At 57.0% G+C, this 27,313-nt stretch overlaps 1 protein-coding gene across 2 annotated transcripts in view; it reads left to right on the plus strand.

Moving 5' to 3' along the window:
- Positions 1-27,313, plus strand: part of PDE2A (phosphodiesterase 2A) — a 91,707-nt gene that overhangs the window by 15,779 nt on the left and 48,615 nt on the right. Inside the window, exons 1-2 of one of the 2 annotated variants that reach the window (XM_065882248.1) lie at positions 11,079-11,233; positions 22,173-22,234. In XM_065882248.1, coding sequence (XP_065738320.1) covers positions 11,215-11,233; positions 22,173-22,234 — 81 coding nt within the window. In that variant the 5' untranslated portion in view covers positions 11,079-11,214. Of the gene's footprint in view, positions 1-11,078; positions 11,234-22,172; positions 22,235-27,313 lie in introns of those variants that run through there. The other variant, XM_065882247.1, reaches the window with a different exon arrangement.

The raw sequence follows: 27,313 nt of genomic DNA on the forward strand, positions 1-27,313 counted from the left end.
CAGGGAACTAAGATTTTGCAAGCCAAAAAAAAAAAAAAAAAAAAGATTCTGCAAGCCAAAAAAAAAGAGAGAGAGAGACAGACAGACAGAAGTCTGGAGGTGAACTGGTGAACCACAAGGCATGAGTCCAGAGGTGAAACCTAAAGAGGGACGAGAGATTGATAAAAGTCCAGGACAGCCTAAGTGTGGGGTCTGCAGTGGGGAGCACGGGAGGAGTGGAGCCTGGGGAAGGACTGGGAAGGAGTGGACACAGTGAGGAGTTTGCAGTTTGTCCCACAGGGTAAGAGGAGCCCCTGAAGATTTTTATTGTTGTTGCTTGTTTAATTTTAGGGATGGGAAAACTGAGGCTCAGAGAGGGAAAGTGACTTGATTAAGCTCGATGAGGTCCTTCGAGACAGACTGAGACTATGGGCTCTGTCAGGGTCCAGCTAGACCCCAGCTAGGACCTCTTGCCCCAGACTTGCTGGCCAGAATTTTTCCAGGTAACTGCTACCTCCAGTGAGTGGGGAGGGCCCATGGGTGACTTTACCCTCAGTTTTAATGAAATTTGCATAGGCAAGGGCTGCGCTTATGGCCCTTCCTGCCTTGGAAGGATTGGGTGTGGGTGGGAAGTTAGTCGGGGAGGGCATCCAGGGAAGGACCTGGGGAAGTCAGGGGCTTGGCTAAGGTCAGCAAGAGATTAGGGTCAGAAATTGAATCAAACTTGGGTCTTTGGGCTGCCAGCCCTGACACAGTGCCACATCCCCTTACTCCACACCCTCAGGGATCCTTGACTGAACTGGGCACTGGTCCAAGAGGTAAGGGCATCTCTGAGCTGCTCACATTCTCCCCAGGGCTCTCCCCGGCCCTCGCGTCTGATATTGGGCCTGCTGAGGCTGGAATGTATCTGGGCAGAGAGAGACATTTGGTCCCATTGTTCTGATGAAGAAATTGAGGTCCCAAGATATCACTCAGTAACGGGTCAGCACTAGACTGGGCCTGGCTGCCTGGCCCTTGGCTCGTCTACACTTCCCCTAGCTGAAGCTGTCCCTTGCTTCTCTCTGTGCAGCATTGCTGGGCCTGCCAGCCTTGATGGATGGCCCCATGGCTCAGTCTCCCTCCCATTCCTTTCCGGATGCTGGGCCGTTAGCCTCCTAATCACCAGTCCTACCTGGTGGCCGCCAAGCCATCCATCTTTCCTACACAGCCTCTCCCAGCACAGGTGGGTTTTTTGGGGTGCAGCAGTTCTCCCTTCTCTGTGACTGAGCTGAAAGTGTGGCTGCAGACCCTACTCTAGGGGAGTCAAGGGTTAGGGAGCAGTTTACGCCCCTTTGCTAGAGTGCCAGAAATCCCCCCTGGACCTTCCAAGGGAACTTACACATGCATACATGTGTATGCATGCCACATACACGCTCACAGTAACAATACTGAAAGCTTTCATGTATCAAAAAATACTGTATGCGAAGCATTGTGCCAGAGCTCTGCACGTATAATCTCATTCATCCTGTTAGTTGAGTACTATTGGTAACCCCACTGTACAGATAAGAAAACTGAGGCTCAGAGAGGTTAAGTAACTTGCACAGGGTCACATATCCAGAAGATGGAGGAACTGGGATTTGAACCCAGGTCGCATGGCTCACTTTTGCATTTGCAACTCCTCTCTTCTACTGACTTAGCACATGTACACACCAGCCTCCATGTTGGCCCCTACCTGGACCAGGTTCCTGAGGAATAGGGAGAGTGCTGGGCTGAGGAAGGGATGAGGGGAGTCACTGCTTATTGTCCAAAGGCGGCCCCCAGACTCTCACCCTGACAGTGACACTGATCAGCCTGGGAGGCTGCATGGAGGAGGCAGCCTCCAGGCAGTAGGAAGAGGTTGAGAGGCAGTCGATTGATCGTCCCTGCAGCGCTGCCTTCCAGGAACTTAGGCCCAGGGGAGTGTGGCACCGTGGGTCAATCATCCGGGCTGTGGCCCAGATTCAGCGTGCGGGGTGTGTGTATGTGGAGTGAGGCTGGCGTGGGTCCCCTGCCCGCCCCTCCCCCTGCTTTCCCTTTCCCCTCCCTCTCACCTTCAGCCTGCTGACCCTACACCTTCCCCTTGCTCTCCCCACTGCCCCCCACCGTGGGCCCTGCAGCTGAGAATGAAACTACCAGTTCCCAGACACCTGTGTGTACCTATTGCTGTGGGGTTACCCTGCCCCAGAGGCTGATCCTGGGGTGGGTGCTGTGAGGTCGGGGGAGGGCAGGCAGGGAGGCCAGGCGTCAGGAGCTGCAGGAGGTGGAGGCGAGCCTTCAGAGACCTCAAGAGACAATTTAACGAGATAATGAATGTAGAGTGCTTCTTATCACCGGGGCATGCAGTAGGCGCTTAGTCTTTGCTGGTTCCTCCCTCAGGAGTCTGGAGAGAGTGAGGCTGATGGGGGCAGATGGGGCGCCTCTGAGGGCACACGAGCTCCCAGAGTAGCTGCCAGGTGCCACTGACAGTGTTAACGATCACAGGAAAAATTAGCTCTGAGAGAGAGCGAGATTAGTACCTGACAGGTGACAGAGTCTAGCCAAGCACTATCATCTTTCTGACATGGGGAGGGGGACAGCTGGTGCTGGGAGGAGTGGTGGCCAGAGCAGGGCTTGGGACCCTCCCCACATTCCTACTGGGAAGTACCCCTGAATAGGCCTAGATAGCGCCCCCTTCCTGGAGCAGCTGCTTCCACCCTGGCAGAGGGGCTTCCGCCAGGCCCTCCAACTTTCACTGACCCCAGGAGACCTGGGTTCAAGTCCTGGTTCAGGCACCTGCTGGCTGGTAGTGGTTAGGGCAGTCGCTTTCCTGTCTTCTGATCTGTAACAGGTTACAGTGAGGATTAAACGACATGTTCCCTGTCCAGTTCCAGCCATTTCCCTGCCCCCAAGGGGCCATGCCCTTCTGAGTTCCCCAGAGCCTGTCTTCCCTAGTTGCAGCCCTGAGAGGGAGAGCTGTGAGCCATCTCTCCACTGGATGCTGTCCGCTCCATCCTTGGGTCCCCACTGCCCTGACACAGGGCCTGTTGTTGAGGAAGAAGGAAGTATAGGGGGTTTCATGTTAGGCTCTGTCGTCTTCTCAGTCACTCTGGTAGGGGGACGAGTGTGCCTGTCTGTACTGATGGTACCTCCACAGGTAACAAAGGCCTAGTCTGACTCGGATGGGGGTGGAGAGTGCGCTCTGGACTGGGATTCCCAAGGCCTGACTTTCTGCTGTTCCAGATACTGCCTCACTGTATGAGCTTGCACAAGACCTGTCCCTGGGGAGTAAGAGACACATGGAACCTTTCTGACCAGCCTCTTTTCTGAGCGTCTGTTCCTAGATGATCCTGTGTTCTGGGGGAGAGGCAGTGTGGTGGGCTGGTGGCACAAGGCTGGTGACGCCCATGCCGCAGATGGGCAGACCCAGGAGGAGGGGCTCAGGACTGGGGCCAGCCCAGGACTCTGTGCTCTCGGTGCCCTTGTCCTCATACTGCCCCTGCCGCTGCCTGCTCTGCCTTCCAGTCCACGTTGTGTTACCCCACCTGTCCCTCCATTTCTGGTCCTCTCTTGCTTTATTATCTGTCTCTATTGCCTCCTGCCTCAGGCTTATCTCCTCCTGTCACACTTCCATCCATCTCTGTCATTCCCCTGCGGCTTCCTCCCTCTCCCTCCCCAGGAGTTGGGCTTGTCTGAGAGTCAGTCCCTCTCTGCCGCTTGTCTGTCTCAGTGGTCTCTGAGCCTCAGCTCTTGTCTTCTTCCACCTTCCTGAATCTCCCTCTCTCTGATGGTGTCTCTGCCTTTCGCTGTCTCTGAACCCCCTTAGTCTGTCTCTGTAAGTCTCTCTCTGCCCTTATCTCTGGGTCTCTGTCTCTCAGAACTTGCCTGGTCCTGCCCCCTCTGCCTCCCTTCCTCCCCTTGCCAGCCCAGCCAGGGCAGTGGGTCCAGCCTTCCAGCCAGGAGAGCGGAGTGGCCCACCCTCCCTCTCTCTTGCTGGCAGCCTCCGAAGTCCCTGACAATTGCCCTCCGCCCTGCACCACGCGGGGCCTCGTTGCTAGGCCTTGGGCTGGCAGCACCTGGCTTCCATAGCGACGGGTGCCTAGAAACAAAAGTCTCCCGGTCCCACATGGAGTCTTTGCGGATTGAGCTCCTTTTGATCAATCAGGATAGGAAACGTGGCCCACTCTGGGCTGCCTCCAGCTTGGAGAGGCGTGAAGAGGAGACCACGGTCTCTGCCTTCTGGAGCTTGGGGGCTGCTGGGGTGGGAGGAGCTGCTCCAGTGTGGCCCTGAAGTCAAAGAGGGAGCCCCCTCCCACCGGGCTCTTCTTAGGAGTTGGCCTGCTACTGGGAGGCGTGGGTTTGCAAGGGACCGGGTTTGGATCACTGTTCTACTGTTTCTAGCTGTGAGACTTTAGACAAATGACCTCATGTCCCGGGACCTCAGTTTTAAGAACTGTAAAGTTGGGCTAATAATATCATGAGAATTAAATAAGAGAATCACCCGGGTGGCCCTGGCACTCAGTAGGTAGTCCCTGACGGCATTGCCCTCCCTGCCCCTTTAAAGTTGTCTAAGATTTAATTAGCAGAGAGGAGGGCGATGGAACCCTAGGCCTGGACAGTAGTATGAGCAAAAGGTGGAGGGTGGAAGGCAAGTGCAGGGGCTCACAGGGGCCCTCACCTCACCGGGTATTCACAGAGACGCAGCCCACACACCATCAGGCTCTGAGGGCTGTGGAAACCCTGGAGCTAGGGTTCTGGAGTCCCGGCACCACAGGCAGTTAGAATAATAAAATGTTACAATCTTGGGCTCCTCCATTCTCAGGACTCCAGGCTCTTGCATTCATAGAATGTAAAAAGCACAGACTCTTCTAATAATGGGATTTATAATAGAGGTTCTGATTTTCTTAGATCACAAAGCTCTGGGAGTTCTTGGAACCTGGAAGCCACAGACTGGGGCTCCCTCTATGACAGTGTCTGAGCTGGCAGGGAGTTTTCAGAGCATGGAGCCTCGGGTCCCTGTTGCTTAGAATTTCTTGTGCCTTGGCATTCCTCATGGGCTCAGCTCTGAGCAGTCCTGGTGTGTGTGTGTGTGTGTGTGTGTGTGTGTGTGTGTGCGTGCATGCACGCATGGGGGACTGGGGTCAGTGACCAACTGCAGCCTGAGGCACCTCTGGAGCAGGGCCAGCCCAGGAATAGCTGGTGAAGGAAAGCTGGGCAGCTTGTGGGCTGCAGCTGTCCAGGCAGGGCTGGGTGGGATTCTGGCAGCCACCGTTGGCTGAGGACCTAATCGCCTTTATCCCCCCAGCCTGCCCAACAGGGCTCAGGAGGAGGCATCTCCATGGGACACTTGAGGGCTGGGGTTAGAGCAGTCCTGCAAGGTCCTGCGGACTGGAGGGCAAGAGGCCCCAGTGAGGGGAGGAGATGGGGTGTGGGGGGGCTTGAGGGATGAGAGAAAGAGTGCGCTCAGTGAGGGCATGGGGCTCAGTGGCGCCTGCTGAAGAGTTTCTCAGCGCTGCACCCTCTGCACTGCCCCAGACTGCTGGGGATAGTGGTTCGTGTTGCGGAAGCCTGAGCACCTTGAATCTACTTGCCTATAGAAGCCTGGGGCGGGCTGAGAGCCAAGAGCTCCTTCTCCCACCTCTGCCCAAAGCTGGGAAGGCTGGTGGAGCTGTTGGGAAAGCTGGGATCTGCTGCTCCTTTTGCTCAACTTCCTCCCCATTCCCCATGGGAATCATGGCTCGGGATGATCAGGATTTGACAGGACGGTGCTGTGGGAGGAGTTGGCACCAGGCAGAGCCAGCTCCCACGGGAGGGGGTTGGCTGCAAAGAAAGTGAGCTCCCTGTCCCTGGGAGTGTGCAAGCAGAGGCTGGATTGCCAGTCAGGGTGACTTCAGCAAGGGGCTCAGATGGGGGAAGGTGGTCAGGAGGCCTCTTCTCTGGGAAAGGTGGGCTTTGTGTGATTGGCCAAGGTGGCCGCCCCTTCTAGACATCCCTGTGTCTCGTTTAGGGGGTCACCATCTGCCCCCACCCCCCCGTCCCCGACTCCTGCTGTGTGTGCCTGGCCCCATGCTGGGTATGCTGCATACGGACACATGGAGCTGAATCAGACCCAGTCTCTTTTGGGTCTGATGGGGGAGGCACACAGGGAAACAAATACAGTTGGGCAGGTCCTCCATAAGGAGGCAGATCAGGTTGGAAGGACGGTTCTACCACCGATTCCTATAGTCCACAGATGTCTTCTGGAGCAGTTCCTCTGGGTCAAGCCTTGTTCTAGGTGCTGGGGCCACAGCAATGAGCAAAACGGGAAAAGAGTCCAGTCCCCTGGAGCTGACAGCACAGTGGGGAGGTCGAGTGCCTGGTAAAAGTACAGAAGTGCTGCTGGAGGATTGGTGAGCAGTGAGGGGTGTGGCCAGAAGGCAGAGTGTGGGGCCTGAAAGGATGGTTTGGAGGCGGGGTTAAGGACCAAGAAGGCCAGGACTGGAGCTCCAACTTTATCCTGCGGGCAGTGGGGACCCGTGTGGGTATGGGTGAGGCAGGGTCAGACTTGAGTGAAGAAAAGATTACTCCATCAGGTATGGGCATCGGGGAGAAGGAGACACAGTGGTCCCTGAAGGAGGTACTAGGGCAGGTGTGCCCACCAGTGTTCTATGTGCAGGAGCTCTGTGAGCAGGCGTATAGGGATGTGAGTCTGTGTGTAGGAGTATGTGTGTGTGTGTAGGAGTGATGGGAGTGTGTGTGTGTATCTACGGAAAGACAGTGAGTGTCTGGATGATTGTGTGTGGCCTGCAACAGCCTTGTGTGACAGAAGACTCTTGGGGTTTGCAGAGGATAAGGAGCAGATGCCAAGGTGTGCCAAGGCCTGAGTCCCCTGGACCTCAGCCCCGATGTGAGCTGGCAGGTCCTGGACTAGTCCTGGAATAGAATCCTCCGGGCTGCCTTTCCCCGCTAGGGTCGTGCGGCTGGCCATCTGCTGCAGACAAGATAAATGTGTATGCAAATAACATGGAAATGGACGAGACCTGTGGTTGACCCACCCCTCTCCCCTCATCCCTTGAGCCTGAGCTCACTCAGCCTGTGCTCTTTCCCAGTTAGAGCTGCTGCGGGGGCTCTGAGAGCAGGCCCTGCCCACTCAGAGCCCAAATCCACATTGTCCCGAACACCTGCCTGCAGCCAGATCCTTTCTCTGTAAGGGCCACTGCCACATCTGGAGCCAATGCCAGCGGACACACAGAGCTGACCGGGGCTAGTGGCCGTTAGCAGCACCTCTGTTAGTTGTGAATTTGAGTACATGCAGACTCTCACATCTGCATCTATGTGCCATACTTGGACTCTTGTGCACACACACAATTGTATACACATACTTACATGTGTGCATACACACACCTGGGCACACATACTGTGCACACACACACATGCACATTCCTGTAGATACGCACACATCTGTGTACACACGCACAAGCTCAGCTGTACAATGAAAGCATCACACATCCCTACAAAGATACAAACTTACAAAACTGTACTCCGCCTTCACCCACATCATGCTCACAGACCTGCATGCAGGACCTTACACACATGCACACACCAGGGCTAACTAACGGTGGCTCACAACTGTGCCCTCTCCGGGGCTGTGCCCACTGCGGATGGGCTCTAGCTGGACACAGAACCCACAGAGATGTCAACTTCCTCCTGGGCCCTTCTTGGACTGTCCCCGGGCAGGGCCCCTCGGATGGTGGTACCCTCTTTTAGTCCATGGGCTCCACCTCAAGTCATGGAGAGACTGAGCCACACACACTGCCTCCTGAGGAGCCCCCACGTCGGGATCTGGCCCTCGCTCACAGTTCTTGGGCCTGGCATGCCCGGGCAGGCCTGCCTGCCCCAGAGAGCTGCCTTCTGCCCCGCTAGGCCTACCTAGATCCTACCTTCTTCCACCCGAGCCGCTTGAGTCCTCAAAGAGAACCAGGCCAACCTTCACAGGGCCAGAGCCTTGCATGGGGCCACCCAGCATGTCAGGGCAGGGCTCAGGTTTGAACCTGGGCTTCTGGGAGTCTGACCATGGCTAGCAGCAAGAGGATAGATGCGTGTCAGGCACGCAGACAGGCTCCTGGAAGCAGGACACATGGTCATGGAGGATGGGAGCAGATTTGGGGTCTTTGGAGGGCCTGCTGGTGTCACACTCTTATATGGAGAGATGACGAGCGTGAAAGTCTGCTCACCAGTCCTGGGTGAGGAAGTGCTTTGTAAGCGCAGTGGTCCAGAGAGGGGTCATCGTTAGGAACAAGGAAGGGCTGGTTCTTGGACAGGGCCTGAGGTTGAATGGCCCAGAACCCAGGTTGACAGGCTGTCAGCTGAGCCACCTTTTCCTAAAATACTGAGTCTGAGGTAGCTGGGCCACGGGACAGCTTAATGTGGCCTGTAAGGTGGGGAGATGAAAAGAGGCGGCTGTGGAGCTGAGCCAGGTACCCCTGAAGCTGGGCTTCCTCATGGCAAAGGCGGGCCGAGGTTTCAGGGGCTGGGAGTGTAGGACCCTGACTGCATTCTTGGGGACAAAAGGAGAGGTGGGAAAATTAGTTTTTCTCACATGCCTTTCCTCAAAAGGCAGAGAATGAATATAAAGCACAGATTGGAGCCAGATGGCCTGGGTTTGAATTTTGGCTCTACTACTTATTAGTTGTGTGACTGTGGGCAAGTTACTTAGTCTCTCTGTGCCTCAGTTTTCCTTATCTGTAAAATGTGGCTAATAATGGGTCCAACCTTATAGTGTTGTTGAGAAGATGAACTGAGTCAGAGAGTAAGTGCTCAGCAAATGTTAAAGCCCAAGAGATGCTGGCCGTGCCAGGCCAGGGTTGGCCCTTGACTGTGAGGTCTGAGATGGCCTCTCCTGAAGAACAAACGCCTCTGGCGAGTGGCTGTAACAGATGCCTCCTGGATGCCTTTGTCCCACCCGCATATCCGGAGCCCAAGACTGAGCTGATGACAGATGCTCAGGATTTACCAAGAGATTTGTGCACTGGCCTCAGACTCAGTCCTTATAATAGCCCTTACATTGGTCACTCCCTTTACAGAGCAAGAAACTGAGGCCAAAAAAGAGAAGGGAGGCCTTTTTCTGGGCCAGAACCTTTACATTATCTTAGCCCATGTAATGTTTTCTACAGTGTTAGTAAGTAGGACAAATTGCCCCCAATTTGAAAATGCAGTAAAATAAGATGCCGTAAAATTGCCCCCAGACATGACGCTTAGGAAAGATGCAAGAAGGGGGACCCAGAGGGCTGAGGTAGCATCCAGGGAAGGCCTCCTGGAGGCTGTGGGCCTCCGACTGGCCCCTGAAAGGTAAGCAGGCTGATAGGATCTAGAGAGGACATTAGGGTTGGGGTGGCTGGGTAAAAGCCTGAAAGTGAGAATGAGTCAGTCACGCATCTGAGTAGAGCAGGAAGTATAAATTTAAGGAACGGTGGCAAGAGGGTCAAAGCTGAAGAAACAAGTTGGGGCTAAGTCATAGAGGGTCTGCCGTGTCAGGCTGAGGGTTGGGACTTTATTGTGCTGATGGTAGGGAGTCACTAAAGGTGTGTGAGCAGGGGAAGAGGCATTGTTCAGAGTTGGCCCTCAGAAAGAGAGGTGGGAGAACTCTTGGCATGGAGGGTTTCCCCCTGAGCTGTGACACAGCTAGGACTCTGCCTAGCCTGTGTGCCAGGTGCCTGGACTGTGTCCAGGACTGGGCTCAATGACTCAACCTTGAGGAAATCACTCCCCAGGGAAAAAGGGCCCAGATGAATCAGCCCAGTGAGGTGGGGAGCTGGGAAGCTGGAGGGTCACTGAGTCACCCTCCAAGAGGGGTGGCGGGTGAGGGTTAAGGGGAGAATTGCAGAGAGAGGGGACCGCAGTACATGGGAAGGATTCAGGTCAGACCACAGCGAGGGCTGTCAGGGGACTCTGGCTGCCTTCGCACCATTGTGGGGTTGATTCTCCTGGCAGTCTTGTGAAAGAGATGGGAAGACGAAAGCCCAGAAACCAACTGGGGAGGGGATCTGACCAAGGTCATAAAGTAAGTAGCTAGCCGGCAATGGCCAGGAGACACCCAAGAGCACCCTCCAGTCCAGACACGTCCCACCGCCCCAGCTGACCTCATGCCAAGCGGAGGCTAGGAACCGGTTGGGTCCAGGCAGGGAGCTGGCCCAGTTGACCCCTGTCCCCTCCGACACCCGCCCCTCCCGCGCAGATGGCAAATCGGGCCGGGCTGAGCCGCCGCGCTGGGACAGCAGGGGGCGCAGGAGCGTCACGGCTGCAGCGGGCGCCTGAGCACAGAGGCCGCTCTGCGGTGAACTGCGCTTCGGGCTCGCAAGTCCCACCGCGGAACTGTGGACTGTGTGGCCCTGGGGCCTGCACCCTTTCTGGCTTGCGGGGATGCCAACGCAGACCTGCCTGCCCAGTGCTGGAGGCCCAGTGCCCCTACCCACAACTTGGGAATGGTGCGCCTGTGTGTGCGCTCGCGTGTCAGTGCGCACGTGTCTCCCTCCCAGATTTGCTACTGCTTCCAGGGCCTGTCAGACTCGGAGCGACCTCTGAAATTTCCCCTGATTTCCCCCCTTTTTCCTGGAAGAAGAGCAAGCCCAGGGCTCCTTGTTCGTGCCAGCGGTCCCTTCCCCTCTATCTATCTGCCCCTCCGGACCGCCCCCCCGCCGCCCCCTCACTGCGCTGGTCTCTGCCGTGGGACTGTAGCCTGGCTCCAGGACCTTATTAAGTAAGTGGTGGGGGGAGAGGATGTGATCAGGAGAGAGGCTCAGAGAGGCGACGCCTGAGAGGTAGTGAAAGGAGTGGCGAAGGGGCAAGAGAAGGGAGCGAAGGCTGAGAGCAGGCTATCAGGCGGGGGATCCTAATAGCGCACAAGCTGGAAGAATCTTGAGAGCAGAGAGATAAGGGAAGTGAGAGCTGGTGGGGGGCTCTGGTGGGGGCGGGAAGATTGGACGAGCTAAGAGGTGCTGTCCGCGGTTGCGGAAGGTGGGCGGGGCCGGGGCGGTCGGGGGGCGGGAAGTGGGCGGTTCGGGGCGGGGCCAGGGCGGACACTCGCGCGGATCAGGCAAAGCCGTCGCGGACGCCCTGGCCAAGCGCAGCGGCCAGGCCGGCGGGCGGGCGGGCGGCTGCGAGCATGGTCCTGGTGCTGCACCACATCCTCATCGCTGTTGTCCAATTCCTCAGGCGGGGCCAGCAGGTCTTCCTCAAGCCGGACGAGCCGCCGCCGCCGCAGCCATGCGCCGACAGCCTGCAGGTAGGGCCCCCCCCCCCACGCCCGGCTCTGGGCACGAGGGGAACGGGGTGTTGGGTGAGCGCCAGGCCGGGTCCTCCGCGGAGCGTGCTGTCGCCGGTCCCATGGTCTACCCCGTCCCCGAACCCTCCTAGGGTGGGGACCCCTCCCCTAGCTGAAAATCCCACTTCTGTGCTGGGACTGTAGCCCGTACCCTAGAGACATTGAGTCCTTAGCTCACAGTTCAAAACCTCACGCCAGACTCTGAACCCTTTTCAGATCTGGGACTCCACCCCCAAGCACTGAACTCCCAATCCACAATGGGACCCCTGTCCACACCCAAGAGTTCTGTTTGAGCCTGGAACCCCCTGCCTCCCAGATTAGTGGAGGACCCCTGCCGATAGCCCTGGACCTCCAATATATTTATCAGACTCCAGGCCCACCCAGAACACCTGAACCCCCGACTCTCAACCAGGACCCCCCCTCAGAGCTGGGGCTTCATCTCAAGCCCCTGAGCCCCGACTCCACAGACTCATCTGTGCCCTCACCCAGATTCCCACTCAAACACCTGGACTTCAGTCCTCACACCAGACCCCACCCAGGGTCCAAATGCCTCTTTCCATTATAGTTTGTCTCTCCTTCTCTGCAGGATCCCCCTCCCACCCTCTTCCTGCTTTCCCTCCTCCCTCCTGTATAGAAGATCCTAGCCTTTTCCGGCTTGTCTCACCCTCTCCTCTTGTCTCTCCCTGGGTATGGTGGCCCCCGTTTCTCCTCTGAGTCTTTTTGGGCATCTTCTCCCTCTGCTCCTCTATTTCTTTCTTGTTTGGTCTCTTTTGCCCACGTGCCCCCCTCTCTCAGTCTGCCCATCACTCCCCCAGTTTCTCTAGGTTTCTGTTTTTGTTCTAGGGCCTTTCCCTGTGGTCATTCTTCCCCTTATATCAGCCTCTACTTTGGGGTGGTGAGGGGACAGGCTCAGAATGCCCCGCCGGTGTCCCCAGGACCTCTCCCCCTCCCCTGTTGTCAGACATGGCATGGTGTGGGTGCTGGTGGAAGGGGCTAAACATGGAGCAAGCAGCCCTTGGGCGGTACCGAGGGATTTAAGGTGGGTGGGGATTGTGCAGTGGGGCCCTGGGGTTCATAACTTATAAACCCCCTCATCCCTGCTGAACTGGACTTGGGAAGCCGGGGGCTTGGGATGAGGGAGGGGAGGAATAGCCTGCAACCTGGTGTCAGTCACCTGTGGTGGGAGGTGTCCAGGGCTGGGCGAGTCTGGGTGGTATGTGTTTGAGTAGGAAGAGCTGGGTTGTGTGTGTTGGGTGTGCCTTGTGTGTGATCATGTGTGTTGTGTCATGTAGTATTGTGTGTGTCATCAGCGGTGGGGTTATTGGGGGGATCTGTGGAGCTTATGCTGAGTGTGAGGACCGTGAGTGTAATGGCGTTGCATGGCGTGTGCAGCTAGGGAGGCCGAGTTGTGAGTGTGGAGTGGTAGATGTATGTATGACTGTTGTGTGTGGGGGGAACTTACGTGTACATGGCTGTGTGTCATCGTGGGGTGGAGTAGCTGTAGGGGCAGCTTACATGGGGGATTGTGTGTGTATTTGTGTGTGTTATGGACTGTTGTGTGTAACCAGGAAGAGCCGCTGGAGGGGTCTGGTGAAAGGTTTCATTGGATGTCTTTGTAGAGGGGAGTGGGGGTGGGAGAGCTGTGTCTGAGTGGGTTTGCAGCCGAGGTGACTGGCTTCGAGTCACCGAGTTACATCCTGGAGTTGCTCGGGAAATATATTGGGACCTGTGTGTTGGTGTTTGAGTGTCATGTGTCTGTGTGATGACTGTTTGTACAGCTCTGGGTAGGAAAGTGCAGCAGCCAGGGTCCAGGGGGCCAAGGCAAGGACTTGTTGACTGTGTGTGTGTGTGTGTGTGTGTGTGTGTGTGTGTGTGTGTATGCCCAGGTACATGTGGGGAGGAGGCAGTGTGCAGGCAGGACTGTCTGTGCTAAGGAGCTGTGTGTGCCCGCAAACATTTGACGTTTTGGTGTGACATTAGGTGTGCACATTATCTATGCAGGGTGTGTCTCTATGTCTAGGTGATGTGTGTGTATTGAATTTAATTGGAACTGTGTGTCTGTGCTTGGAGAGGTGAGTGTCGGGTGTGTGAGGTGCGTGTGGGAGGTTGAGTGTGAGTGTGGCGTGAAGTGTGGGTGTGCGAGCTGGATGGCTTTTCGGTGTGACACGTGGATTATGTGATCTTCTCTCCCTGTGAGCTGTTTACATGTGAAGGGTATCCAGCTAGCTAGGGTATATATGGGGAGACGGGGGGCTGGAGGGCTGTGGAAGGTGCTGCAGGGGGTGAGGGAGTGGGTGTATAAGGTGTGTGGGGTGAGGAATGAGGTATGTGATGTTCGGGTGTGCAGAATACAGCAGGTGTCCCATAAATGTTTGTGGAGTGACGTGTGTGTGCAGGGAAGGCTTGGCTGCCATCCTGTTCTCGCTTCCCTCCCAGTTAGGTCCCCTGAGATGCCCAAGCCAGGCTGCCTCTACCCTTTGCCCTTCATCCTCCTCGCTTTCACCAAGGCCTTTGTCTTGGGTTTCCGGCTGAACAGGCGCTGGCCAGGCGGGCGGCGGGCGACGTGGAGGTCCTGGAACCTTTGTTCTTTTCCTCTTAGCCTGTCTCATGTTTTGGGCCGGGATTGGAAGGGGCGGGGAGAGGATGCACATGTCTCGGGCTCACTGTGTTTACTACCACCTCATGGTTCTCCGCAGAGGGTGGGGGTCCAGGCACAGGCACTGAGGCCTGGGTGGTATCCCCGGTGGCGCCCCCTCGGCGCAGTAGCAGCTGGGGCTGGGCTGGGAGTTAGGCAAGTTTGCCAACCATGATGTCTTAGTCCCAAGTGTGGCCCAGTGCCCTTCCTTCTCATGTCATCTCCGGGGTGCTGAGAAGCCAAGTGCCCCCTTCTGCATGCTGCCCAGTTCTCTTCCCTTCTCTGTGTGGCGCCCAGAGAGGGTCACTGGGCTGGGAGGCAACCAGGAAGAGCTCAATCTATCTCCACTTGTGTTGACCTCATATCTGATGGGGGGATAGTTGCTTTCCTCACAGAGACCTTTTTCTGAAAAACGAAGCCAGATCACATCTTTGGGGACCCTCTAGTCTGATGGACCCAGTAGGAGGATCCAGGTCATACCCTCCAGAGAAAGCTATGGGGAGACCTTAGTGGACAGTCTTCCAACAAGGACTTGAGAGCACAAAAGGCCAGGACTCCTTGTGGTTGGAAGGCACAGAGACCATCAGAGTCAGTCAGGGGAAGGGACTCGGGGCCAATGCCTCAGCACCACATTCCAGAAGGTTCTCTGAAGTGAGTGGGCTTGAGCTGAGCCTTGAAGGGGGTGTTGGATGGGCAGAGAAATGTGGCCTGAGGCTGCGGAAAATTCTAGCCCAACTGGAAGGAGGGATCTTGAAGGCTGTTGATCATTCCCAAGCAATACTGTCTGGTTTTGGATGGCCATCCCTGAGCCTCCTACCTTCTCAAGCTTTCATGTCACCTTTTCCCATCCTGTTGTCTTTGGGCAGAATCATCATTGTCATCATCTTCATCAACACCGTTTAGGCAGCTCTTTCCAAATTCCAAGCTCCTTTCACAAATGTCTCCTTTAACAGGAGCTCATTCTGTTGTCTGAAAGCATTTATTGAGCACCTGCTATGCACCAGGCAGACACAGTGTTAAGTGCTGCAGTCATAGCAGTGGCTAAATAGGCCTCATGGGACTCCCATTTTCTGTGTCTAAGAAACCCCATCTTCATGGCCCAGCCACACTGTCAGCCCCTCAGGCCTTGGGCAGACGGCCCTCCCTTCTGTTTCCCGCAGCCTGACGTGCACATGATATGCTCCAGGCATGCATCCCATGGTGTTGGGGTCTGGCTCCTGCCAGAATTCGAGCTCTTGAGAGGCTGGGCTGGGTCTGCCCATCCCATGTGTTCTGAGCTAGGTTCAACATAGATGCTTATATTGATCATCAGAGGTCTCTAACCCCCTGTAGGGGTGGCAGCCCCGCTGCCATCTAGGGAAACTGAGGCCCAGAGCAGGGAGATCTTTAGGGAGCCTCCTCTTAAGACCCTCCTTTGACCAGTGTTACCAGAGACCAAGAGTGGCCAGGTGACTTGTCCCGGTTTCACAGCAAGGTGGCAGGGCTGGTCCTAAAATACAGCTCTCCTGGCTGCCAGGCTGGGCTCCGGCCCCAGCACCATGCTGCTCCCTGGCTAGCCTCCGTGCTGCCTGTGGAGGGTAAATGATTATTAATGACCCCCCTGGCAAGGAGACAGGAAATGTTTCCCAACCACAGCTGGGAACTTGCTCCCTGCCAGCCCCAGCCACCCATACCCACCCTGGCCATGGTGTCAGCACTGATGTTAGCTCCATGCCGCCTTGGCCTTCTTTCTTTCCTCTTGCCCATCCGAATCCCACCTCCCTTTCCTTTAAGGCGTAAAGGACAAGAAGGAACAGAGCTTTCTCTTTCACATCTCTGTCTCTAACCTGCTTCATCTCCACCTTCTCCCCTGCCCCAAACCAGCCAGAAGTAGCCCCTCCTCCAGCAAGTCTTCCCCAAATGCACCACCAGCCCCTCCAGTGGCCCTGTCCTTGGCTCTGGTCACTGAATCTCCCTCATTTCAGACTCTGGTCCCACTCTGATGGTTTGCCCTGATGGCCCTAAGGCTGGCTGGGGACTTCCGGTGGCCTGTCCTCAACTTCTGTGTTAGGACTGACATGTGGAGGATCATCCCAAATGCTTCCTCCAGGAAGTCCCCAGCCCAGCCCGGGGACTCTCACTTCCTCTGAGCACCCCAGCACTCCCTGTCCGTGCCACACACTGTGTGCAGCCAGGCCTTAATAGGTGGACAGTTAGTGAGCACCTGCGCTGTGCCCGGCAGGGAGGGTAGGTAGAGAGAGCATGGTGGGGGCCTTAAATTTCGGCCACACATTGTGCCAAGTCTGAGCAACAGGGCGTCTGCCTCTTGGCAGGTAGACAGACCTGGGTACCAGGGCCAAGGGTGGACAGGTGATAGGGTGGCGGAGGGGCACAGACAAAGATTGATGCTGGTAGATTGTGTGGGGAGAAGGCAGCAATAGGGAGAAACTTGGGGGCCACGGTGGGACAGAGCAGGGGCCCCGAATTCAGCCCAGAGTGGGAGGGAGGGCAAGTTGGGAAGCTTCCAGGAGGAAACATTTAAAGTGAGAGCTGAGGAATGAGCCAGGAGAAAGTTCTGGACAGAGAGAAGGAGAGAATGGCGAATGTGAAGGCTTGCTGGTGACAGACAGAAGGAGGGAAGCATTCCATGGAGCTGGATGCTGGACAGCCAGGGTGGCTGAGTGATGGGATTGGTGTGTGTGTGTGTGTGTAGCATAGGAGACGAAGCTAGTGAGGCTGGCAGGGGCCAAATTGTGCAGGACTTTTATGCCATGTCAAGGAATTTGGACTTTCTTCGGAGGGAACTGCGCACTAGGGGAAGAGATGAAAGCAGTTCAGGGACTGTTCAGACCTGCGTGTTATGAAGCTCCCTGGGCCATGGGGTGGGGAGCACATAGAAGGAGTGAGGCAGGAGGCTGAGGCAGTGTGGTTCCGACATGGGATGATGAGACTGAATAGGGAAAAGCCAAATTTGGAGGGGAGGGGACAGAGGGGGCAGAGGTAGAGGAGGGAGCCCGTCAGCTGTAGAGGTGGAGGGAGAGAGAGCGCCACCCTGGGGTCTGGGTGGCCACATGAGGGAAGACACGGTTTGAGGTCACATGCCTGGGCCTGGGTCAGGGCCCTCTAAGGAGCAGAAGGTCTCAGAATGGCGTCCCAGATCAGGAGCTTTGAGGCTAAACAGAAACCAGGGGACCTGGATCCCACTGGGGGCTGCCGCGTCCTTGTCTGTAGCGTGGGGACACGGGATCTGCCCTGGGTGAAGAGCATTCAGAATTCAAAAATTAAAACAATCTGTAAAGTATAATACTTAATAAAATTCAAATTCAAAAATGTGTGAGTACATTCCAAAACGAGTTAAAATGTAAATTTATGAAAACGCTAAACATACATCCGTGATGGTTTAATATCAACGGTAAGCCTTCACTGCTTTCCTCCTCTTTGATTCCAGCTTCCTTGAAGCTGCTGCCTCTGGTGTGGCTGGACCCCCAGGGGGTCCAGGACGTTCTGGTCTCTTGTTCAGGGCACCTCCTCTGGGGAGCCTGCTCTCTGGCTGGTAGCATCAGGGGGCAGGCATTTTGCTTTTCCTGTCCTCCACCCTGAGGGACTTGACCCCTTGAACTTCACCCATCTATTGTTGCCTTTATTTGAGGGGCCTGAGTACAGACCCAGGGAGGGGGAAAGGTGAGGGAGTTGCAGGAACCAAGGGTAAGAGGGGTGGAGAGATGCAGGGCCCAGTGGGGGTGGGGTCGGGAGGGAGGAGAAATGAGCAAAGCTAAAAGAGCAGCATCGCCCCAACTTGCATATCTGTATTTCCGAAAGTAAAAGTGGCGCCATTTCCGCAAGACTGGGTTACTGAGGTCCCATCTTGCAATCTCGGAGCCGGGCATTGCTTGGCTCCTACTGTCCAGTGACCTTGCATAAGGCCACTTTCTGGGCTGCATTTTCTCACCTGTAAAAGGAGGAAGTTGGGGTGGATGAGCTCTCTGGAGAATCTGGCATTGTCCATTTGTGGGGTTCCAGCCTTCCATGACCCTCAGCTCCCGGCCAGGGCTGTGTGGATGCGTGGTTGTGTGATTCCGACATTCTGTGACTTTAAGATGCTGAGACTCCAGGAGCCGATGAAGCAGACGTTCTGTGATTCCAGGATTCTAGGATTTGATGATTTGATGATTCAATGATTCTAAATGGGGTTGCTGGGAAGAGCTGCAACCACCTGCCTTGTTAATGTCGATGTTCAGTTATTAAAAACATAGCAAGAAGCAATGGAGACAGCTTGGGGTGGCGGGGTGGCCCCCACCCCCAGGGAGGAAGGGGAGGAGGGGCTGGGTTGGTGTCAGTGGGGAAGGAGACCATCTCAGCCTGGGTTGCACGGATAGTTTCTCCTGCCGCAGCAGAACTGGTGTGCGTGCGTGTGCAAGATCCACCACTCCCTAAGCGTTCAGGGTAAGGGGTCATTTCCTTCATCCCTCTGCCTCCAGTCTTCAGTCATTTCAGACTATGGCAGAGAGAGGAGTACCCTTTCCTTCCAGCCCCTAAAGCCTCTGGGAGGAATGTCCACAGTGGAGGAAGGAGAGGCCTGCTTACCCCCACCCTCTCCTTCCCTGGCAGCCTCGGCCTGAGGGGGAAAACAGGACATGAACACTTCCTGGACACAGACACGGGACTGCACGAAGCCCTGCCTGTGAGGGCCCAAGTACAAAGGGCCTCCGCCTAGGGCAGAGGCCAGGCAGCCAGAGGGGCAGTGCGGACATCGGCTAGGGACCCATTGGCTCCCTTTGAGCGCAGGCCAAGGAGGGAGGACCCTGCTTGTGCCCTGGGGGTGGCTGTGAGAAGGGCTTACGGAAGGGAGGTCCCAGGCCAGGGGCCCTGGAGGGCTGATGACCGATGGGGGCTCCCTTGTAGCACAGGCCTCCCGCCCAGCACAAGGCCAGCTCCTTTGTCCAGCGGCTGGCTGCCTCTTGGACTGCGCACAGTCTTAGCACCCACATCAAAGGTGGGGAAAGAACCTCCAAGCAGGAGAGAAGGATCTCAGCCCTCTAGAGAGCCCACCCTGGCTGGGGCCCTCAGAACCCAGTACTGCTGCACAAGACCCAGCCTGCTGGGTTCACAGATCAAGTGATGGAGGCTGGGAGTTGGCCCCGATCCCACAACACGGCAGGGCCTAAAACACGGCTTCCTGATTCCCAGTCCTGGGAGCTCCCCTTTGCCTGCAGCTCCCCCCTTTCCCCTGGAACACCTGGAGAGCTGGAGTGGAGGCAGGACTCAGGTCAGGGGGGCAGAGCATTTGTCTGTTACCCACCATCTTTCTCCTCCCACAGGCCAGGAGGCAGGTGGGGTGGTGACAACTGCTCCCTGTCATGCGCAAGGCTGCATTGTCTACCACGTCCTGTCTTGGCCCTGAGGACAGGGTCCCCAGCAGGGAACCCCTCCCCAGCTCCCTGACCCATGATGGGCCTCCCTGGGGTTCTCCTCTCTTGTCCTCCTGCCATCCCACCCCTCGCTGTCGTCTCTGCTTCCTTTTGAGCTCTCTCCCCATCTCTGTAAGGTTCCATCTCTGGCTGTCTTTGTGTGTCAGTCTCTCCAAAAGATTGTTAGACTTGTGAGGGCCCTAGGAGGTCTTCAAGTCCATTCCTTTTATTCTTCAGAGAAGAGAGGGGAAGGTCAGAGAGGGGTCAGAAGGTCCTGTCCAAAGTTGCACAGTAGGCTGTGGCAGAGCCCGGGTCATGGAAGCACCTTGTCTTGGCATCAGGCATCTAGGGTTTGAGGACTGACTGTGTCATGACCAACCTGACAGGCTTCTCTCCTCAGCCCTGAGCTGTTCTCCCTTCTTTTCTTTGTCCTCTGATCTGCTGCCTGGCTGACCCCTACCTCAGGCAGACCCTGCCCTTGGGACATAGACCAGAGCTGGGGACTCCATGACTGGGATGCACACCCATGCACACATGGACACAAAGACACTTGCAACTACATACAGGTCCCAGGTACAAACCTATACCACGTAGTTAGGAGGCTGTCCTGGAACCTAGTGTTCTCTTCCTGTGAGGTACCACACACCTCCTCCAGGAAGCCCCCCAGGACCTCTCTGCAGAGTCTTCATCCCACCAGCCCCTTTGTGACAACTGAGTCCTATTGAGCCTAGGTTCCTCCTCTGTGACCCCAAGGGCACGGCTGAGTCTCTCTCTGGTCCTGGAGCCCCTCCTTCAGTGTTCCCTCCTTCTGTCTCAGGAGGGGCTTAGCTTCCTGTGGCTGGGTGGGGAGAGTCCTGAGGTCCCCAGAGGACAGTGGGACAATGGGGAGGCGGTGACAGATGAGACATTGCGTCTTTCCCAAAGTAGTCTCCACCCTACCCTGACCTCCTGGCTGGCGTCTGGGACACAGTCCTGGCCTGTGGACCTCTTAGGACTAGGGTCCTGGTCTGACACGCCGCCCCCTGCCCTTTCAGTGCAGAGGTCAGAGCATCAGAGCCCCTGACCTCCAGCAGCAGCTCTCTAATTGGAAGCTGTGGAGGCCAGGTCCCCATGGTACCAGCAGCATATTAACAGAGTGGTGGAGATTCCTGGGACCTCTGGGAGGGGTGAGCTGCTCTGAGTATGGGGCAGGCAGGAGGGTGGTAAACGCTGAGGCTGGGGCGGGATTATGGAGGCGCTGTGAATGCCTAGCCGAGACCCCACTCATCCTGTCCACCTTCCCTGTTCTTGAAGTGGGTGATGGGGACCCAGGGGGCGTGGGGCAGGAGCCTCTTCAGGGAGTGGTGGAGAGCCTGGGGGGCAGTGAGAATCAAGTGAAACTAGCACTGCTTCTTCTCAAGGGCCAGGGGAAGGGGCTGTCCTGGGGCAATTTGGTGGTGGTGGGTGGACCATTGGAGGCCAGGGTTAAGTAAAGAAGGCTTAGGCTTTCAGACAAAAGGGATGGGCCCTGAGGTCAGGCACTTATCTTGGTCCCCGTCATTTCCTCTGCCGGACATGGCTGGGTTAGCGGGGTCATCGCACAGAGGGAAGGAACTGGGCGAGCCAATGCACACGAGGCCCTGCAGTAGATGCAGGCGCATGCGCGACCTTGCCGTGCCCTGGGCTGCAGACAGTCCCCCATCAAGGCCCAGCCGTGGAGCCACAGTCGCCCTGGGAGATGGTCCCGTGTAGACCATCGTCCCCCACCCCACCCCCCCAGACCCATGCATCCTGGGCGACACTCGGGCCCAGCTGAAAGCACTGCTGAGTAGGGAGACGCCCACAGGACACAGGGACACGTGGGACAACCAGACACCTTGCTACAAGCATCCACATGCTAGGTGCAGCTATTGTCACCCCTATGGTGCAGCTACTGTCACCCCTATGGTCACCACTAAGGAAAACCGTAGATTCCAGCAGTCACGGGCAGGTGTCCAGAGCCTGAGTGAGAAGACAGGGGCACCAGGCAGGGAACCCAGAACCTCCCCAACTCGCTGAGCGCCTGAGGCTATTTCCTAGCAGGGATGGGTGTCTCATCCCCCCCCCTCCCCCTCCCCCTTCCCACCACACGCTTCTGAAGCTGCCAAATCAAATCAGCCCCCGCGCCCGCACCAGGCTGGCATAACGGCCAGCAGCTGACGGGAATGAAGCCAGGCTCAGAATATCCCGCCGCCTGTGCCTGTCTGATGCCTGGGTATGCTTGTGGATGGGGGTGGGGAGGGACAGCCGGCCCCTGGGCAGTGCCTCCCAGAGCGGCTGGGGTTCCGGATGCCACCCAGGCGGTGGGCTCCTGAGAATGAGGAGCTCCTGAGGCACTGGCTTCTGTGTGTACCAGCCCTTGAGAAGCCGTGGAGTAGTGCTTATAGGATGCAGGTTGGGTGCCCGATTGGAGTCCAGACTGGGCTGAGGACTCCCACGTATGGTCCCATTCACTTAGGATTCACAGCAACCCCAGCTGGGAGCCCAGCCCAGTGACTGTGTGAGCTGGGCACTACAAATCCCATTTTATAGACGGGAAGCTGAGGCTTAGAGAGGGGAAGTGAAGGGAGAGAAGCAGAAGTGGAGGGGACCACAGAAGGAGTAAAAATGCAGTTTTCCACTCCTGAGGAGCCCCAGGCTTAAGGAAAGAATTTAGCTCTGTTCTCAGAGTTGAGGGACTGAGAATACACCAGAGCCAGAGGCCATGGGAAGCAGGGTGCCATCAGGCAAGGCTCCCTGGAGGAGGCCACCTGTGGGAGACAGGAGACCCCAGGTCTGCTAGGGGCTGGGGGAGGGGCAGCCTGGGGAGAAGGGGAGAAGGCCTGGCAGGCCTCAGCCCCTGGCCTTCTTGTCTCTGCAGCCAGCCGGGACCTCCTTGCACAGGAGCCAGTGCCCCCAGGGAGTAGAGACGGCACACTGCAGGTGAGAGCTCAGCGGAGAGAGGAGTGGGTGGGCTTGGGGGGGTGGGGGGCGCAAGCTGGGGGTCAGTCTGAGCATTGCCCCCACCCCTGGGAGGACTGGGAGGCTGGAGCCGAATCCCAGCCCCACCCCCCCCAGCCTAGGGTCACCCCACACCAAGACCACCTCTCCCACCCTAGAGTTCTCTCCCCCTGAGGATTCGTCCTCCTCCCAAGCCACCTGGGTGTCATGACACCTCCCTTGTCCTCCCCACCCTCACCCAACAATTCCCTCTTGATTCTCTGCCCTAAGTATTTCCTGAACTCCTCTCCTGCTCTTCCTCTGCCTGCCCCAGTCTGGGACTGGTCATCTTTCCCCTGAACAGTCACTGGCTGTCTGCTTTCAGTTGCCCCCATTCTCCATGTGGCTGCCAGAAGGATCTTTCTAACACACAAACCTGAACTTGTCACTTTTCGGCTTAAAAATTTTCCATGCTCCCCCTCCCCCTGCTCCCTCTGCAGCCCAGGCAGGTTGCAGTACCCCCTTCATCCGCTCCTGCCTCCCTAGAACCGCTCCTGCTGGCCTCTTCCCCCCTCAGCTTCCCAAATCCTTCTGGGCTCAGCTCTAGCCTCCCCTCCTCCAGGAAGCCCTCCCTGCCTCTCATGCTCCCTCCTCTGAGCTCTCCTGCCCTGGCCACCAGCCGCTGGGGCATTCTGCTGTCTGTGCCTTTAGCACCCTGTTTTCTCCATTATGTGGCTCTGTGTGTCTTCCCCTCTGAACTGTGAGCATCTTGAGCCCTGCCTGGGATGTGCCTTTTTCATTCCTGGGTCTCCCACCGCCCTCCAAAGGGTACCTGGTGAGGGCTCAGCGAGTGCCTTTCCTTTGAGATGAGGGGTGCCGTCCCAGCCCCTGACCGTGCCTTTGGGGGGCCTCATAGGAATTGTCAGTGTCCGTGGGGCCTTGAGCAGCAGAAATGGGGTGGGCTGGGGGTGGTGAAGGTTGGCACAGAGGAGGGGTGTGTATGAAATCGGACCAAACAGCAAACCTCAGATGAATCTCCTTTGTGCCCAGGGCCTGGCTGAGAGGAAGGGGAGGCTGTTGCCATATCAGCCCCTCCTCTGGGCCAGGAGCTTTAGACACACTTCCTTGTTTAATCCCCACAACCTCCCTGGGAGGCAGGGGCTGTTATTCGTCTACTTTGGGGAAGCTGAAGCCCAGCGGGGTCACACAGTGAGTGAATCGGGTCACACAGTGAGTGAATCGGAGGCAGAGCTGAGAGTGGAGCTGTGTCTCGTGCCCAACCCTTGCTCTCTCCCTGCCCTCGGGTGAGATGGCAAAAGACGCTCACACAGGGCCTGGTGCCTAGTGGGGTCAGCGTGGGCTCACTGCTGGGACATGGAGCCCAGCCCTGAGAGTGTGCCTGCAGCTGGGCGCTGGGGAAGGGGGAGGGAGGAGGGGAACAGGAAAGTCATTATTAATTTATTTATGGTTACGGCATTCCCCATGGGGTGGGGGCTCCCCCCAGAGCTGGGACAGATGGTGTTCCTGGGAGCCAGCAGTGTCTCAGCAGCTGCTGCCACCCGCTAGGAAAGACTGGATTTGTCATCCTCCCAGGAAGTGGAGAGGGGAGAGAGCTTTGGAGAAGCTGAGACCATTCTGGGCAATGGGAGCTGGGTCCCAAGGGAAGGAGTAAGGCCCAGGCTTCTTGTTTATGCCTCTGTTCATAGCTTCCTTTCCCTAGGCCCTTGGCCATGCTCCCTGCAAATTCAAGTTCTGCCCTTCCTTTCTCCCCCTCCCCATGAGGCATCCCCAGATCATCCCCATTTGCTCCCTCTGCCTTTCCTTGGCCTGGGTCCTGCTGCCCCCTCTCTCATACTGAGGATCTTGGGCTTTGAGCCCCTCAGTTCTTAGCTCCATCCTGCCCCCCAGCCCCACACCCACCACAAAGATGGCAGGTGTCTTCCTGGCCTCTGGGCGGAGCCTGCTTTGTTTCTGGGTTTACTTAGCACCCTTTTCCGAGTACCCAGGCCCACACTCAGCCCTGCTGGGGAGAGACAGGTTGATGCAACATAGAAAGGATAGGACTGGAGAGAATAGGGACCCTAGGGTGTTGCTCAAACTATTGGGACCACTGGAAGGAAAGAGGGAAGAGGGATGGGAGACTGATGAGGAGCCCTCCTGAGGAAGCAGAGCCTGGGGAGATGACGGCCTCATCCAGTGGACAGACCATGGGGTCAGATGGGCATGAGTTCAAGTCCCAGCTTCACCACTTCCTAGGTGTGTGACCTTGGGCCAGTCCCTTAACCAGCCTGAGCATCAGTTTCCTCACCTGTCAAAGGGGGATAAGAAGCTTCATCGTTATTGGGCATAATCACTATTATTGGGCAAAGCTGCTTGGAGAAGTTACAAAGACAGTATGTGTGAGGTGCCTGCCTCAGGCCTGGCCCACAGAAGGTCCTTGGAGAGAGTTGGTACCCTCCCTGCTTCCCTCGAGGGTGAGATCCTTGGAGCCAGGTCTAGACAGCTGTGCTCTGTGAGACAGGGTGCACTGCAGGGCTGGGCTGGTGTTCATGGAGGTTCTGTGGGTACAGCACGTTCTCTTGGCACTGGCAGCACGACAGCCATGAGAGCAGGCCTGCCAGGACCCATTCCCACCCAGCGGGCGTCTGTTCAGCACACCGTCTTGGGATGGCCCCCTGGCCCCTGTGCCAGCTGGCCGGCTTGGGAGAGGGGCTCTTCAGGCATGGTCTGCAATCCTCCTTCAGCGCCAGGGCCATTGCTCTCTCTGGATGTCAGGGCTGAGGCAGTTCAAGTAGTAAGCTGAGCACTCTGGGTCCATGCCCTCTCTGTGCTGGCTCTCAGAGCCTAGATGGGGGCTTGGGAGCCCCAGCTGGGGCAGGGGCTGGGAAAGAGGCAGACATGGACAAGGTTACAGGTATCCACGCTAAGCACCCTAATGCTCTGCCTGGAGTTGACTCCTCTATTCCTGCCCATGGGATAAGGAAAGACCACACCCTTGTCATGGCATTGCCAGCCATGCCTGCTGGACCTCCTCATGTCTATCCCTTGTCCCCCAGACATGGCAGTGCTCACTTCCAGGGCACCCACTCTTCCTGACCTCCCTGACTTTGTTCGCACTGACCCCTCTCTCTGGAATGCCTTTCCCTTTTTTCTCCACCTACTCCCTTTTCAAGCCTCAGATTAGATGCCACCTCCTCTATGAAGTCCTCTCAGATTGCATCCTCCACCCAGCTCAAGTCAGCCTCTTCTTTATCCTGGGCACTCACAACGCCAAGTTTCCCTGAGCTTACAGTGGGATAACTTGTTACCCCATGTGGTTATATATCCTTTCCCACGTAGTTGTAATGACTATACATCCTTTCCCACATAGTTATAAACACCTGGCAGGTAGGAACCAAGGCTGAGTCCCCTTTTTCTCTCCTGGGCCCATGTGGTTTTTAGTAGATGCTCAATAAATGCTTCCTGATGGAATGAGAATGGCTGTGGGCGGGGAGTGGGTGGGTGGGGTGCGGTTGGAGTAGTTCTAACAGTTGCTGTATTGGGTGCAGTCTTGGAGACTTCCTGGAGGAGGCAGCCTTTGAACTTTGAAGGATGGGGAGGGTCAAGGTCCCTGATGAGACCAGAGATCAGCTGGATAGTCAGAGCCATGTGGTCGACTTCTCAGAGGACCTCCTGAGGGCAACAAGGACCAACAAAGGACTGGGACCAAGAACACAGAGGAGCCTGGAACAAGGACTCAGGGCGTGCTGCAGGAGACTGGCTCCATGCTGAGAACCCAGCTCCAAACACCTCTTTGCCCCTGGGTCCTGGTCTGAGGAACGCTTGGGCTCAGAGTCTGGAGTGAGGCTGAGGCCAGCAATGGTGGATAAGTGGGCCCCCGTGGTGGGACAGCCATAGGCAGAGGCAGGAGCCCAGCTGGTCCTGTCTGGTAGGATTGCTATGGGGGTTGGGAAAGGCTTTGTAGGTGGGAGGAGCAGCTTGTGCAAGGGTTTGTGGGAAGGGTGCCCCCAGGTCTCCACAGGAGAAGGCTGACATGTGAGTGGAGCCCTGGTTACTATGCAGGGAGCATTGGGGCGAGGCTGGAAGGGCTGCTGCAGGCAGCACTTTCCAGGCTCATATTTAAAATTCTTAAACGAATGCTCCTAATCGGCAGATGTGCTAGCCTCCTTCTGGATTCCCCACATCAGGAGCAAGTGGCCTCCGTGATGCCCCACAGCCCCGAGGGAGCTGCTGACAACAAGTTGGCCACAGCATCTGGCATCCCTGGGGGCCCGAGGCCCTGCCATCTGTCTGGGCCCACCTGTCGGGCTGCACAGGCCCAGGGTGTGCAGGAACTTGGGCCAGGGAGGCGGTCTCAGCTGCCACCACAGCCTGTTTCTCTGTCTGTCTGTCCATCCATCTGTCCACACCCCTGACTGACCAAGGACAAGGCAGAGATGGGCAGATGCAGGTCCTGCCATTAGAGAAGCCTAGTCTGAAGGGGGAGGCATCAAGCACCAGGGATTTTCACCCAGAGAAGATGCAGCTGAAGCTGGGCCAGGCTTGTGGGCAGGCCAAGGCCCAGGGAGGTCCCCTTGAGGGCTTGCAGTGGAGGCTCAGAGAGAGGTGGGGACTGACTCAGAGTCACACAGCAGGTCTGGGGCAATGCCGGGCCAGATGCTGTGGGCCCCAGGGCTGGATGAGGTTCCTCTGGCTGGCCCCTCCCCTCCCCCCACTCTGCCTGGCCCTTGGCTGTAAACACAGAGAGAACAAGTTCCGTTTCCCGGGAAATATTTATCTTCGGCCGTGTGGGGAGCGTGCTGTGGGGAGCGTGCGCTGGCCTCCGCCTGTCCTTCCTGCGGGCTGGCCTGGGGCAGGAGGTGAGGGGGCTTGGCGGCCTTGAGGGGCAATCTGGGGGGCTCGAAGGCAGGGCCAGGAAGGGCATGCCCTGGGGCTCCGGCCTGGAGCTGGAGTCTGAATGCTGGTGTGAGAGAGGAGGGAGCAGATGGGAGAGAAACCCGCAGCCTAACCTCACGCCCTCTCACATTCCTATCTTCATCCCTGCCAACCTGTCTCCTCCGGTTCCTGCCTCCAACCCTTGGC

This window comes from Phocoena phocoena, chromosome 8 (genome assembly GCF_963924675.1).
Source record: "Phocoena phocoena chromosome 8, mPhoPho1.1, whole genome shotgun sequence".
NCBI lineage: Eukaryota > Metazoa > Chordata > Mammalia > Artiodactyla > Phocoenidae > Phocoena > Phocoena phocoena.